The sequence below is a fragment of the Podarcis muralis genome, chromosome 12 (genome assembly GCF_964188315.1).
Source record: "Podarcis muralis chromosome 12, rPodMur119.hap1.1, whole genome shotgun sequence".
NCBI classification, from domain to species: Eukaryota; Metazoa; Chordata; class Lepidosauria; order Squamata; family Lacertidae; genus Podarcis; species Podarcis muralis.
In genome coordinates, this window is record NC_135666.1 from 1,375,559 (window position 1) to 1,387,841 (window position 12,283).

Here is a 12,283-nt window from a genome sequence, read left to right on the forward strand (position 1 = left end):
AACTCTTGCTTTTACATTATTTCCCAGATGAGCTGAGGCACACAGAGCTTTCCTGCCCCTCCCATCGCCTCTGCGAGAAGAAAGGAGAACTATTGAAACACTTTTTCCTCTTTATTACTGGCTGATAAGTTCTCCAACAGGTCTGGTAATTACATCGATAAATAATAATTGCTAAAAACAAACGGAGGCCCAAGGAGTGAAGTCTGGAAATGAAAGCAGAGAGTCAGCCCTGAGGTGTCAGCCCAGAACCCCACCTCCCACTTGGTGCAGAGGGGTGGAGAAGTTCCCTCTGCAGGCAGGAGGAGGAGGAGGAAGAAGAAGAGGAGGAGGAGGAGAAGGGGTTGTCCAGCTGGGGGGAGCAGAGGGAAGGAGAGTGGAGAGGTGGTGGATGTGCAAGAGGAAGAAGCAGCAGCAGCAGCGGCGGCGGCAGGAGCTCAGGAACAGAAGAGAAGATTCGTTGTTGCCTGTTCCTTCCCCCTGGCAAGGCGGAGGAGCAGCAGGTGGGCTGGAGGCTGGCACCAGTCTCTGGGGGGAAGCGGCTCAGCTGACCCACCGGGCCGGCAGAGGGCCCTCAGGCACTGTGAGTCTTCTTTGCCATCTGCGGAGGCAGCTCCTCGCCCACCAGCTTGGACTTGAGGTGCTCCTTGTAGGAGAGGATGTCGCCCGGCCACTTGGCGATCGTCCGCTTCTCGCAGACCCAGATCTCTTGGGCCACCTGGAAGGAAGAGCAGGCGGCCTCTTGCGTCAGGGAAAGTGCGGGACCTCATCCGAGTCCAAAGCAACAATGTGTGTTTTGCCAGAGGGGCACGTGGAGGGGCTGAGGGTCACAGAGCTTTCCTGAAAAATTCGCTATAGTGACCTCTGCGAGATCACTTCCTTCGCCTGCCGTGGCAGGAAGCGGTAACACAGCATCCTGCCTTCCTGCCTGGGCACCTTCCTCATGCCTCCAAGTCGAGCACACACTCTGCAACTCAGACACCATTTGGAACTTGCATTTTGTACTTTATGACTTAGATAGCAGTTATAAAACTGCCTTCATTTTGCTACTGTCATTGCTACTTCAAGACCTAAGTTACGTAAGTAAATACTCCTTTTACTTCTTCACCAAATGATGGGCGTGTGGTTGTTATTTGGGGAATAGTAATAATAGTTGTTGTTGTTATAACAACAACAATAATAATACCCCGCCCATCTGGCTGGGGTGCCTCAGCCACTCTGGGCGGCTCCCAACAGGATATTAAAAACACAATAAAACATCAGACATTAAAAACTTCACTAAACCGGGCTGCCTTCAGATGTCTTCTAAAAGTCAGATACAGTGGTACCCGGGATGCGAATGGGATCTGTTCCAGAGCCCTGTTCGCATCCTGAAGCGAACGCAACCCGCGTCTTAACATGCGCGGGTTACGTTTCGCCGCTTCCGCGCATGATGTCATTTTGACAGTCTGCGCATGCACGCACGGCAAAACCCAGAAGTAATGCGCTCCGTTACTTCCGGTTTGCCGTGGAGCGCAACCCAAAAATACTTAACTTGAAGCACATTTATCCCCAGGTATGACTGTAGTTGTTTATTTCCTTGACATCTGATGGGAGGGCATTCCACAGGGCAGGCGCCGCTACCGAGAAGGCCCTCTGGCACAACTCCAGATGTTGCTGAACTTCCTGCCCCCACCAGTCAGATTGATGGGAGAGTCCAGCAACACCTGGAGGGGGTAACGGGCCCCATAAACTCCTTCACTATGGAACCTTCCCCACCCAGCACCGGAACTGGTGGATTGCTTCATCCTCCTTGCAGGAAGGGGAGGGCTCTTCCCACCCCCACCCCCAGCGTGGCAAGAGGCAGCCTTTGGCGCAGGTGAAGCAGAGGTCCCCAGAGGTCTGGGGCTGCCCCCTCCACTGACCTGCTGGATGAGCCGGAAGTCGTGGCTGACCAGCATCATGCCTCCCTCGAAGTCGTTGATGGCGTCTGCCAGAGCGTCGATGGTCTCGATGTCCAGGTGGTTGGTGGGCTCATCCAGGAAGAGCATGTGGGGGTTCTGCCAGGCCAGCCAAGCAAAGCAGACGCGGCACTTCTGCCCATCCGACAGGTTCCGGATGGGGCTCACCTGCCGGGCACGACCGTGTCAGAAGAGAAAGAGCCAAAGGGGCCCGGCCAGCCCAGGAGCCTGTTCTCATAGGGGCCACTCAGGGGCTCGAAGGGGAAACCCACAAGGGAGGTCTGAGCTCAAGAGCAACGCTCCCCCTTCCTGCGCTGGTCTAAGCAGAGAGAGGGTCCCCAGCTCATGGGGGTGGGGGAGACCGACTTTGCACACAGAAACCCCCTAAATGCCAGCCCCGAAAGGCGCCTTCGCTTGAAAGGCTCAGAACTGGACCCAGGACTCTGGCGCAGTTTCAGGTTCTCAACATCTTGACAGCAATAGCTGTTTCCTCGGAGGCTTTTAAGCAGAGGCTGGGTGGCCATCTGTCAGGGGCGCTTGAGCTGAGATTCCTGCGTTTGGACCTTGCTGTTCTATGATGTCACCCTGCCTGCCTCGGATTCCCCAGGGCTGCCCCTGGTCTCCTGTGTCCTGCCAGGGGCTGCCCCTCAGACTCTGCTCCCCACCCCCCGCCCCACAGCAGCCACCACAGGCCTGGGGCTCCTTCCTTCTTCCCCCAGGCCAGACCCACCTGCTGCTTCCCCGTCAGCCCATAGCGGCCGATGATCTTCCTCATCTCCTCCTTCTCCTTGATCTCAGGGTAGCACTTCATCATGTACTCCAGCGGGGAGAGGTCCAGGTCCAGCTGCTCTTGCAAGTGCTGAGGAGGCCGAGGGGTGGGGAGAGGAGAGGGAGGATGTGAGGGGAGGAGGCCACACTGCCGCTCCCCATTTTGCCCCCCACAACTGAGGTAGGCTAGGCCGAGAGGCAGGGACTGGCCCCCAAAGTCACACCCAGCAAAAGCCTTCACACCGGGTGGAGATTTGAACTCAGGCCCTAGGGCAACGCTGTAGCCACTAGGCCTCACTGGCTCTCTGCACCCACAGGGAACTAGCAGGGCCCCCCCCCTTCCAGGTCCTTAGCAGTGCCCTGGGAAGGAGCCAGAAACCCCCCAAATAAACAGCACCTGGTGGTATCTGCCGATCTTGACGTGAGAGTGTTTGCGGATCATGCCGTCGCTGGGCAGCAGCTGGAGGGAAAGGACAAGCCGGTCAGAGACTCCAGCCGAGGAAAAAAGGCCATTTCTATACCCCAACCCCCCCAAGCAAGCCACGGGCACCAGGTCCTCACCTCCCCTGTGAGGAGCTTGAGCAGCGTGCTTTTCCCAGCCCCGTTGGGCCCCACAAGGGCCACGCGAGTGTCCAGGTCGATGCCAAACTCCAGATTGTTGTAGATCCAGGGCTGAAGGGGAGAGATAGAGAGGGAGGCAGATAAGTAAGTTTCCTAACTTTATTTCTAACGTTTTAAGTTATATGACTTGTCTGCTCAGTTCAATCATCTTGCATGATATTTTAAATATACTGTTATTAATTTTTTTCTGAACAGTTATAGCGTAGTAATGATTCATTGAGTGTGGATTTCAGTTTAATTATTGTTTACTGATATTCTGAGAGTTAATCTTATTGTGCGCTATTATATTGTAATGTATTACTGAATAATACTTGGTATCAGCGGCTTATTTCAAAGTCAGATTTTTGTGTGTGTTTTTTTGCCCTGGATTGGACTGTTAGAAGGTACTTGATAACATAAGTGTTACGATATTCCGTTCCACCTTAACAGACGTGTGGAATTGCTGTGTGTCACATGTCTGTTTACACTCCAGCACAGCTTGCTGGGAACTTCCGTTTGTGTGTATAGCTTTTGCTTATGCTGCTTGCGGAAGGGAGAAGACATGTTTTTCCTTTTGTCCTGATGTATGCTGATTACGTGGGACGCGGGTGGCGCTGTGGGTAAAACCTCAGCGCCTAGGACTTGCCGATCGTCAGGTCGGCGGTTCGAATCCCCGCGGCGGGGTGCGCTCCCGTTGCTCGGTCCCAGCGCCTGCCAACCTAGCAGTTCGAAAGCACCCCCGGGTGCAAGTAGATAAATAGGGACCGCTTACTAGCGGGAAGGTAAACGGCGTTTCCGTGTGCTGCGCTGGCTCGCCAGATGCAGCTTGTCACGCTGGCCACGTGACCTGGAAGTGTCTGCGGACAGCGCTGGCTCCCGGCCTCTAGAGTGAGATGGGCGCACAACCCCAGAGTCTGTCAATACTGGCCCGTACGGGCAGGGGTACCTTTACCTTACGCTGATTACACTGCCTGTAAATATGCTCTTCCCAGCCGTCTCCTGCCACTTCTGTGGCGTAGTGTTTACTTTGGGCTGATTAGAGCGTGCTCTAGCCTCTGAAGGCTTCTGAAGCTGTGGGTCACTGTTTCATGCTGCACCAAGGACTGGAGTTCGACCGGCACATCGGCCGCTGAGCTGGAGCCAGCTGGGGGCTTGCCAACTGCCCCTGATTCCTTAGCAGCATCACAACAGTAAGAGCCTGGTGGACCAGGCCTACGCCCCATCTAGTCCTCTTCCCACACTGGTCAACCAGATAACTCTTTGGGAAACCCAGAAGGAGGATCCGAGTGCAAGAGCAGCTCTCCCCTCCTCTGGTTTCCAGCAACTGGGATTCAGAAGCACTTACTGCCTCCGACTGCAGAGGCCAAGCAGAGCCATCCTGGCTAGGAGTCACCAATTCTTCTACATGACTTTGCCTAATCCCCTTTTGGAGCCACCTAGTTTGGCTCCTGCGGGAAGGAGTTCCACAGTTTAACCCTCTGCCGCAGGAAAGACTTCCTTACATTTCCCTTCCATCTTCCCACGTTCAGCTTCATTGGACGTCTCCGTGTTAGGAGAGAGGGAGGAAAGCTTTTCCCTACCCCCTTTCCTCTATGCCAGGAATAATTTTATAAGCCTTGATCCTGCGGCCTCTTCCTGGCCTTCTCTCTCATTCGTACATTTTGCTGCTTCTTCAACTTGTGAGCCGCCTTGTGTGTCACAGTACAGATAGGCGGTGTACGAATTAAGAGTGAAATGAAATTCCGATATTGACAGCCCCCGGCCCCTCCACTCACCCCGTCCTGGCTGTATCTGAAGCTGACGTTCTGCACCATGATGACAGGAGGTGGGATCTTCCCGCACGAGGGGAAGTAGAAGGAGAGTGTCTGGGGAAGAAGAGGGAAACAAAGGGGGGGGGGTCCAGGTCAGCAACCTTGGTTTCTCAATTTTTATATTACATTTTTATTAGGAATTTAAACAAAACATATTATCTTAAAACATATGATCCTTAATTCCCCATTTCCCCCCCTTCCCTGGCTTCCCTCAGTTCCAATCCCTGGTTTCCTTAATTTGTCTAACTGGTTGTTATCAATAAAAAGTTTGTGAGTGTTTATTCAAAACCTGCCAAGGAGTCCAATTCACTTTGTTGCATCTTTAAGTACTTTGTAAAAGGTTCCCATTCATCAAGTTATCCTTGTCCCGTAGTTTATGTGTCAATTTTGCCAGTTCTGCATAGTCCATCAATTTCTCTTGCCATACTTCTTTAGTTTTCCATCCTTGTGCTATTAAGACTCTCGCCACCATTGTTGTGTACATAAAAATGTTTTTCTTTGGCAGGTCTTTCCCTACTATCCCTAACAAAAATGCTTCAGGTTTTTTAACAAATATTTTAAAAAATATTTCAGGGACCATGCTAATCTTCTCTGTATTGTTCCAATTTTAATATATGCGCTGCTGAAGCAAGCACAGCAACCTTGGTTTCTCCTCCCTGCAGCACCCCAGGCCAGGAGCCGCTGCCACCTTCTCCCCTCCCAGGCCGGCTAGCGCCTGGGAAGGAAATAGACCCGCCCAGGGGGGTCCTGGGTAGCTGGTCAGAGAACCACAGAAGTGGAGAGTTGGAAGGGACCCAAGGGTCATCCAGACCAACCCGCTGCATTGATTACAGGACCCAAAGTCCTGGTCTTCTAGCTACCCCCCCCATCCCTGTACAAGAGCCCCAGGACAGGCAGCTGAGTTGCCCCTGCCCCCCGGCTCAGCCCCTTCAGCCCCCACTTGTGGGGGCACAGGCTGACCATCTCCCCACCTCACCTTGTCATTGATCACCCGTTCGGTCAGCCCTGAGGCCATCATCTTCTGGAGGGTCTTCTCTTTGCTCTGCGCCTGGCGGGCCAGCTTGGCGCTGCCATGACCAAAGCGGGCGATGTAGTTCTGCAACAATTCAGAGGTCAGCGGTGGGCACAGAGGCGAGGGCACAGGGAGCAGGGAAAGGAAGGGAATAAATCTGGACAGAAGACTCAGACGAGGTCTCCTTTGAAGCCGGGCCACCAAGAATTCTAGAGTCAGAGGGACCCACTTGCCAAAATGCCCATCATGGTGGGGTTGGCCAGATCCTGTCCCCCATACCTGGACAACAACACCCCTGGCTCCATATAGCTCAGCACCAACCAGCAACAGCACCCCAGATTTTTTTTTCGGGGGGGGGGGGAGGGGAGCACAAGAGCAATTAACATTCTATGGCTTTTAAAATATGCTTGTTTCATACTGTATATTATACTCTCATTTTGTATTTTTCTGTTGTGAATCGCCCTGGGATGTTCAGCTGAAGAGCAGCATTCGAATTCAGTAAATAAGTAAACGTAAATAAACTCTCCCCTCTCCCGTGATGCCCAGCAACTGTCTCCCACTGCGGAGGGCAGGGCAGAGCCCCCGTGGATGGTGGCCTTCAAGAGTCCCTTTGGGATGGCTACCTTCATGTGGGCGATCTGATCCTGCTCCCAGTGGAAGCGCTTCATTTGGTTCTCCTCCAGCTCCAGGCGGGTCTTCACATACTGGTCGTAGTTACCCTGGAGGAGGAGAGAGGGATATCCCCGTTGGCCTGGGGCTCATCCTGCAGCCCTCCAGGCCCAGCCACCACAGCCAGGGGGCAGGCACACAAAAGAGGACCCACCACCCTTGATTCTGGAAGCAGGGCCAGTCTCTCTCAGGAGGCGGCAGCAAGCCTCACCGCCCAGCGCCTGGCCCCGATTCCTGCTCACCGTGTAATACTTGAGCTTGCGGTTGTGCATGTGGATGATGTTGGTGCAGACGCCGTTCAGGAAGTCCTGAGAATGGGAGATGAGCACCAGGATGCGCTTGAACCTGAAGAAGCAGAGCCAGAAGTGTGAGAAAAGATGTGCGCAGCCTGGGAGTCATGTTGGACTCACAGCTGTCCATGGGGGCGCAGGTCCATTCTGTGTCCAGGGCAGCTGCCTACCAGCTCCATCTGGTACGCAGGATGAGACCCCACCTGTCTTTAGCTAGAGTGGTGCATGCTCTGGTTATCTCCTGCTTGGTCTACTGCCATGCGCTCTACTGCCATGCGCTACCTTTGAAGGTGACCTGGATGTGGCAGCTAGACTGGTGCTGGGAGTGGCCACCGAGACCATAACACTGGTCCTTGAAAGTACATTTCAGAGCACAATTCAAAGTGTTGGTGCTGACCTTGAAAGCCCTTAACAGCCTCGGTCCAGTATACCTGAAAGAGCGTCTCCACTCCCATCGTTAAACCCGGACACTGAGGTCCAGCTCCGAGGGCCTTCTGGCGGTTCCCTCATTGCGAGAAGTGAGGTTACAGGGAACCAGACAGAGGGCCTTCTTGGTGGTGGCGCCCGCCCTGTGGAACGCGCTCCCATCAGATGTCAAGTTGTCTAAAAACAACTTATTTTTAGAAAACATCTGAAGATAGCCCTGTATCAGGAGACTTTTAATTCTTGTTGTTTTTATTATGTTTTTTGATATGCTGTAAGCTGCCCAGAGTGGCTGGGGAAACCCAGCCAGATGGGTGGGGTATAGCTAATAAAACTTTTCTTCTTCTTCTTCTTCTTCTTCTTCTTATTATTATTATTACTACTACTATTACTATTAATATTCCCTCTCTCATAGCTCTTCAACCAACGGACATTCCATGGAGCTGAAACTTGGAATATCCAGGACAGATAAAACCAACTGGGCTTTGTTAAACTGTGGAACTCCCTCCTGCAGGCGGCCACCAACCTGGATGGCTTTAAAAGAAGATTAGACAAATTCATGGAGCAGGAGAAGGCTATGGAAGTCTGCTAGCCAGGATGGCTCTGCCCTGCCTGCACACCTGGAAGCAGCGATGCTTCTAATAGCAGGAGGAGAGAGTGGCTCTGGGGCTCAAGTCCTGCTTGCAGGCTTCTGGTGAGTCGCTGGCCTAATCCAGCAGCCAGGCTCTTCTTATGGAACCTCCAGGTCCAGAGGCAGTCTATCTCGATCCCTCATTTCCTACAAGCATTTGGAAGAGGATGCTGGAGTGGGTGGGCCCCCTTTGGCCTGACCCCTCGGAAAGGGGAGTTGGAAGGGAAAGCCGAGCTCAAAGGGGCAGGGGGTGGGGTGTGAGGGGCCTGCACTCACGTCTTCAGCTCCTCCTCCAGCCACACGCAGGCGTCCAGGTCCAGGTGGTTGGTGGGCTCGTCCAGCAGCAGCATGAAGGGCCGGATGAAGAGCGCCCTGCGAGGGGGGGGGGAGAGAAGGGGAGGCTGGTGTGAGGGAGCCTGCCCAGCCGCAGAGGAGCCCGTCCCACCCCGTCCGCCCAGCACCCACCTGGCGAGGGCCACCCGCATCCGCCAGCCGCCGCTGAAGTCCTTCAGCTTCTTCCTCTGCATGAGGGGGGTGAAGCCCAGGCCGTGCAGGATCCGCGACGCCCGCATCTCCGCCTTGTCAGCGTCCAGCTCCTCCAGCCGCTCGTACAGCTCCATCAGCTTCTCACACTCAGCTGGGGGGGGGGGGAGAGAGAGAAAGCAGGTGAGCCCACCTGGCTCTGGGCCCCTGCGCTGCTGCTGCAGTGGGAGATGTGTGTCCGCTCCCCCCCCCTGATTTGCTCCACTGGGAGGCCTGCGGTTTTAGGGCACTGGACCAATTTAAGAGCCGTTACCGTCCTCGTGCGCCAGCCGCTCTGCTTCCCGCTCCAGCATGGCTCTTTCCGTGTCCACCTCCATCACGCACTGCAGGGGCGTCTTCTCGCTGGGGGGCATCTCGCGGGTCAAGTGGTAGATGTCGATGTGCTCGGGGATGGGCACCTCCCTCTTCCCGATGGCCGACAGCAGCATGGACTTCCCTGGGCAAGGAAGGCAAGCAAAAGGCCCCAGTGAACCCCAGGGGGACCTTCCAAGGGCGAGAGCCACTCGATGGTGGGACAGACTCCCTCAGAAGTGGAAGGGGGGGGATCTGTTTCCCTGGAGTTTTTCAATCAGGAGTCGGAGTGTCAGGGGTGAACATGAACATGAAATTTATTACGGTCAGAGACCAGCTTGACAAACGCAAATAGAACTACAATCCCAATAGTAAAACAAACATTTAGAACAATATAGAACAATGGATTTTAAGTTTAAAAGTGTGATAGGCATATAAACACATAAAAAGTTTAAAATAGGCTACCTTAGAGAAATGACCCAGGGGTGCTTTTGCTGCGATACCTGCCTTATAGGGGGTTGGGCGACCCTCGGGGTCCCTTCCAGGATTCCAAGACCCCTCTGGTCATCTCTAGCAATGCAAGGGAGCCACAAGGAAGGCCACTCCTAGATGCCTGGTGAACTGACACTCCAGCCCCAGAGATTCCTGTAAAACCCGCCTCTGTGGTGCTGCAGTGTTCAGAACTGGGAGGTGTCCTTCAGGTGCCCCTCTATACCTGGAGTTTGCGGCCCCCGCAGGAGAGGGCCCTGATGGGGAAAGGGCTGCCACATAGTGCCACCCCCAGCCGGGGAACCCCCAAAAAGAAAGGCAGCCCCAAGACACATGACGCCACGGCATGAATATTCAGGAAGGAAGCTTCCCAAGTTTATTTAAATGCCATGCGGACGACTGTGTACAAGACTCAACACCTATATATATATATAATCGTCTTGGAACACAACAATGCAGGTATAGTATTTTTTAAAAGTAACTTTTTAAAAGTTGGGGGAAGGAAGTTTTTGGTATTGGCCCACATAAATGCCTGACTGACCTCACATACGCAAACTATCACACACAAAAGCAGTACCAAAGAACCACAGAACTGTTGGAAAGGACCCCCAAGGCTCATCTGGACTGACCCCCCGCAATACAGGTACCAGATGAGAAACAGAAATAGAAATGGTGAGTGGGTGATCAGGGCTGATGTTGTCTCTCTGGCCCTGATGGCCAGCTGTGCTGCTTGGAAAGCAAAAAAGAAAGGGTGGCAGGGGGGGGGGCTGGGCAGCAAGACCCCCAAATGACTGAGTCAACGAAACCCAGGACTTCCTGTGCTGCCATGACAGAAAAGATAGGGCAAAAACACAGAACTTCTACGTGGGCACCAAACTTCCATCTTTGCAAACTGCCTGACCAGATCAGTTTGAGGCGGCACCTGAGGGAGATGACAGGATCAGGCACAAATCCTCTTGCCTGGCTGGGGGTGGGGCTGACGGGAGCTGCTGCCCAACGGACTCCGCATCGCAGGCAATGAAAACAGTCCCCAGGAGACGGATCCAGGGCCACTGAGCTGCTCCTCGGACGCTTGCCAAGGAGGCCGATCTTCTGCCAAGAAGAGGCCAGGCAGTGCCCAACAACTGAGCTCCCACTGCACCCCAACAGCCTCTGAGGGAGAGGTGCCAGTTTCCCCTTTGGCAGGCTGTCAGCGCCTTGGCAGAAGGGCAAGCGGACCAGTGGGGGCCCCCAGAAGCCTCCCCTGGCATCAGTGCCACCTTGGCAAGGGCTGGAAGGCTGAGTCTGGCCCCTGCTCCAGAAAGGAGAGGCACCCACCCACCTGGGCCTCAGGACCTGGGGGGGATTTGTGCTCTGGCCACCTCACAGAATTGTGGAGCTGGAAGGGAACCCCAAGGGCCATCTAGTCCAACCCCCAGCGCTGAAGCTATCTCCACTGACCCTCTCGCTTCCATTTGGGCCTGAACATTTGCCTACCCCACCCCCGTTGTTAGCCATGCCCTCTTCCTGCCGCCCCGCCCTTGGCCTCACCGGTGCCATTCAGGCCAATGAGGCCGTAGCGCCGCCCCGAGTTGAGCTCCAGCCTGGTGTCGCTCAGCAGCTCCTGTCCGTGGAAGGTGAGGGAGAGGTTGATGATGTGGACGTCGGTGCTGTTGGGGTGCGAGGCGAGGACCCCCGTCACGGCGCGGGCGGCCGCCTTCTTCAGCTCAAAGTCCTCAATGGCCTTGGAGATGGTGTCCACATCTGGAGGGGGAATCACAGCCCCATGAGAACCTAGGGCTCCTCTCAGGGGGGGGGGAGGGAAGAGAGAACTGGGCGCCCCCCCCCCCCGTGCCAAACCCCTACCTTTCACAGGAGAGAGAGAAGGAAAGCTGCCTTCTGGAATGACACACAGCGGTTCTCCACCTGTGGGTCCCCAGATGTTGTTGGACTACAACTCCCATCATCCCTGAGCTCTGGCCTTGCTAGCTGGGGTGATGGGAGTTGTAGTTCAAAAACATCTGGGGACCCACAGGTTGCTTTACAGGGTGTGTGACATCTGCACAAAGGGGGGGGGGGAGAGATAAAAACCCGGAGAGGGCAACAACCCCCGTGGCTCCTCACTGAGGACTGGAGCTTTGCTTGAGAGAAGGTGATGAATCCTCCCGGTGGGGGAGCCCCCTTAAGGGCAGCTTCGTGCCCCACACGCCGGCCCACGTGCCAGAGAAGGGGGGAGGGGGAGGAGCGGCCCTTCCGGGATGCTCACCCGGCTCGGCCCGGCGGAAGAGGGCGGCTCCTCACTGAGGACTGGAGCCTTGCTTGAGAGGAGGCGCTGAATCACCCCGATGGGGGAGCCCTGCCCCACATGCGAGAGGAAGGAGCGGCTCTTCCGGGCAGAAAAAGGACTGGCGAGGGGGAAAGGGCGGAAGAGGGCAGCGACCTCCCCGCGGCTCCTCGCTGAGGACTGGCGCCTTGCCGGAGAGGCGCCGCTGAGCCCCCCTCCCCGCCCACCTGGCTCGGCGTCGGCCCCGTTGTCCTGGCGGCCCCCCCGGGCGGCCTCGGGCTCCCCGCCGGCGTCCTCGCCGTTCTCCTCGGGGCCTCTGCGGGGCCTCTGGCGGGCCTTGGCCGCCTCCTTCTTCTTGGCCGCCTTCTTCTTGGCCAGGTCCGACGGCATCGCGGGAGGAGGAGACCCGGCCTCGCTGCTCCCTCCTGCCTGGACTCCGCCGGCCTCTCGCTCTCTCGCTCGCTCGCTCGCTCTCGGCCGCGCTTTCCCTCCTGTCGCAACAGAGCAGCTGCCGCCGCCGCGTGCACCCTAGGCCCCGCCCCGCCCCGCCAATGGC

At 55.6% G+C, this 12,283-nt stretch overlaps 1 protein-coding gene and 1 non-coding gene across 2 annotated transcripts; both read right to left on the minus strand.

Moving 5' to 3' along the window:
- Window positions 1-98: 98 nt before the first annotated feature.
- Window positions 99-12,232, minus strand: ABCF2 (ATP binding cassette subfamily F member 2). Its single transcript, XM_028750337.2, has 14 exons — window positions 11,955-12,232; window positions 10,995-11,207; window positions 8,938-9,120; window positions 8,607-8,778; window positions 8,418-8,513; window positions 7,040-7,142; window positions 6,752-6,847; window positions 6,093-6,212; window positions 5,081-5,170; window positions 3,267-3,377; window positions 3,103-3,165; window positions 2,668-2,796; window positions 1,902-2,105; window positions 99-715 (listed from the first exon to the last, which is right to left on the minus strand). Exons 1-14 carry the CDS (start codon window positions 12,115-12,117, stop codon window positions 572-574), a joined length of 1,887 nt encoding a protein of 628 aa, XP_028606170.2. The 5' UTR covers window positions 12,118-12,232; the 3' UTR covers window positions 99-571.
- LOC114607945 (U6 spliceosomal RNA) lies at window positions 5,644-5,751 on the minus strand. The gene has a single exon (XR_003709264.2). It is a non-coding gene; the product is annotated as a U6 spliceosomal RNA (small nuclear RNA).
- Window positions 12,233-12,283: the final 51 nt, after the last annotated feature.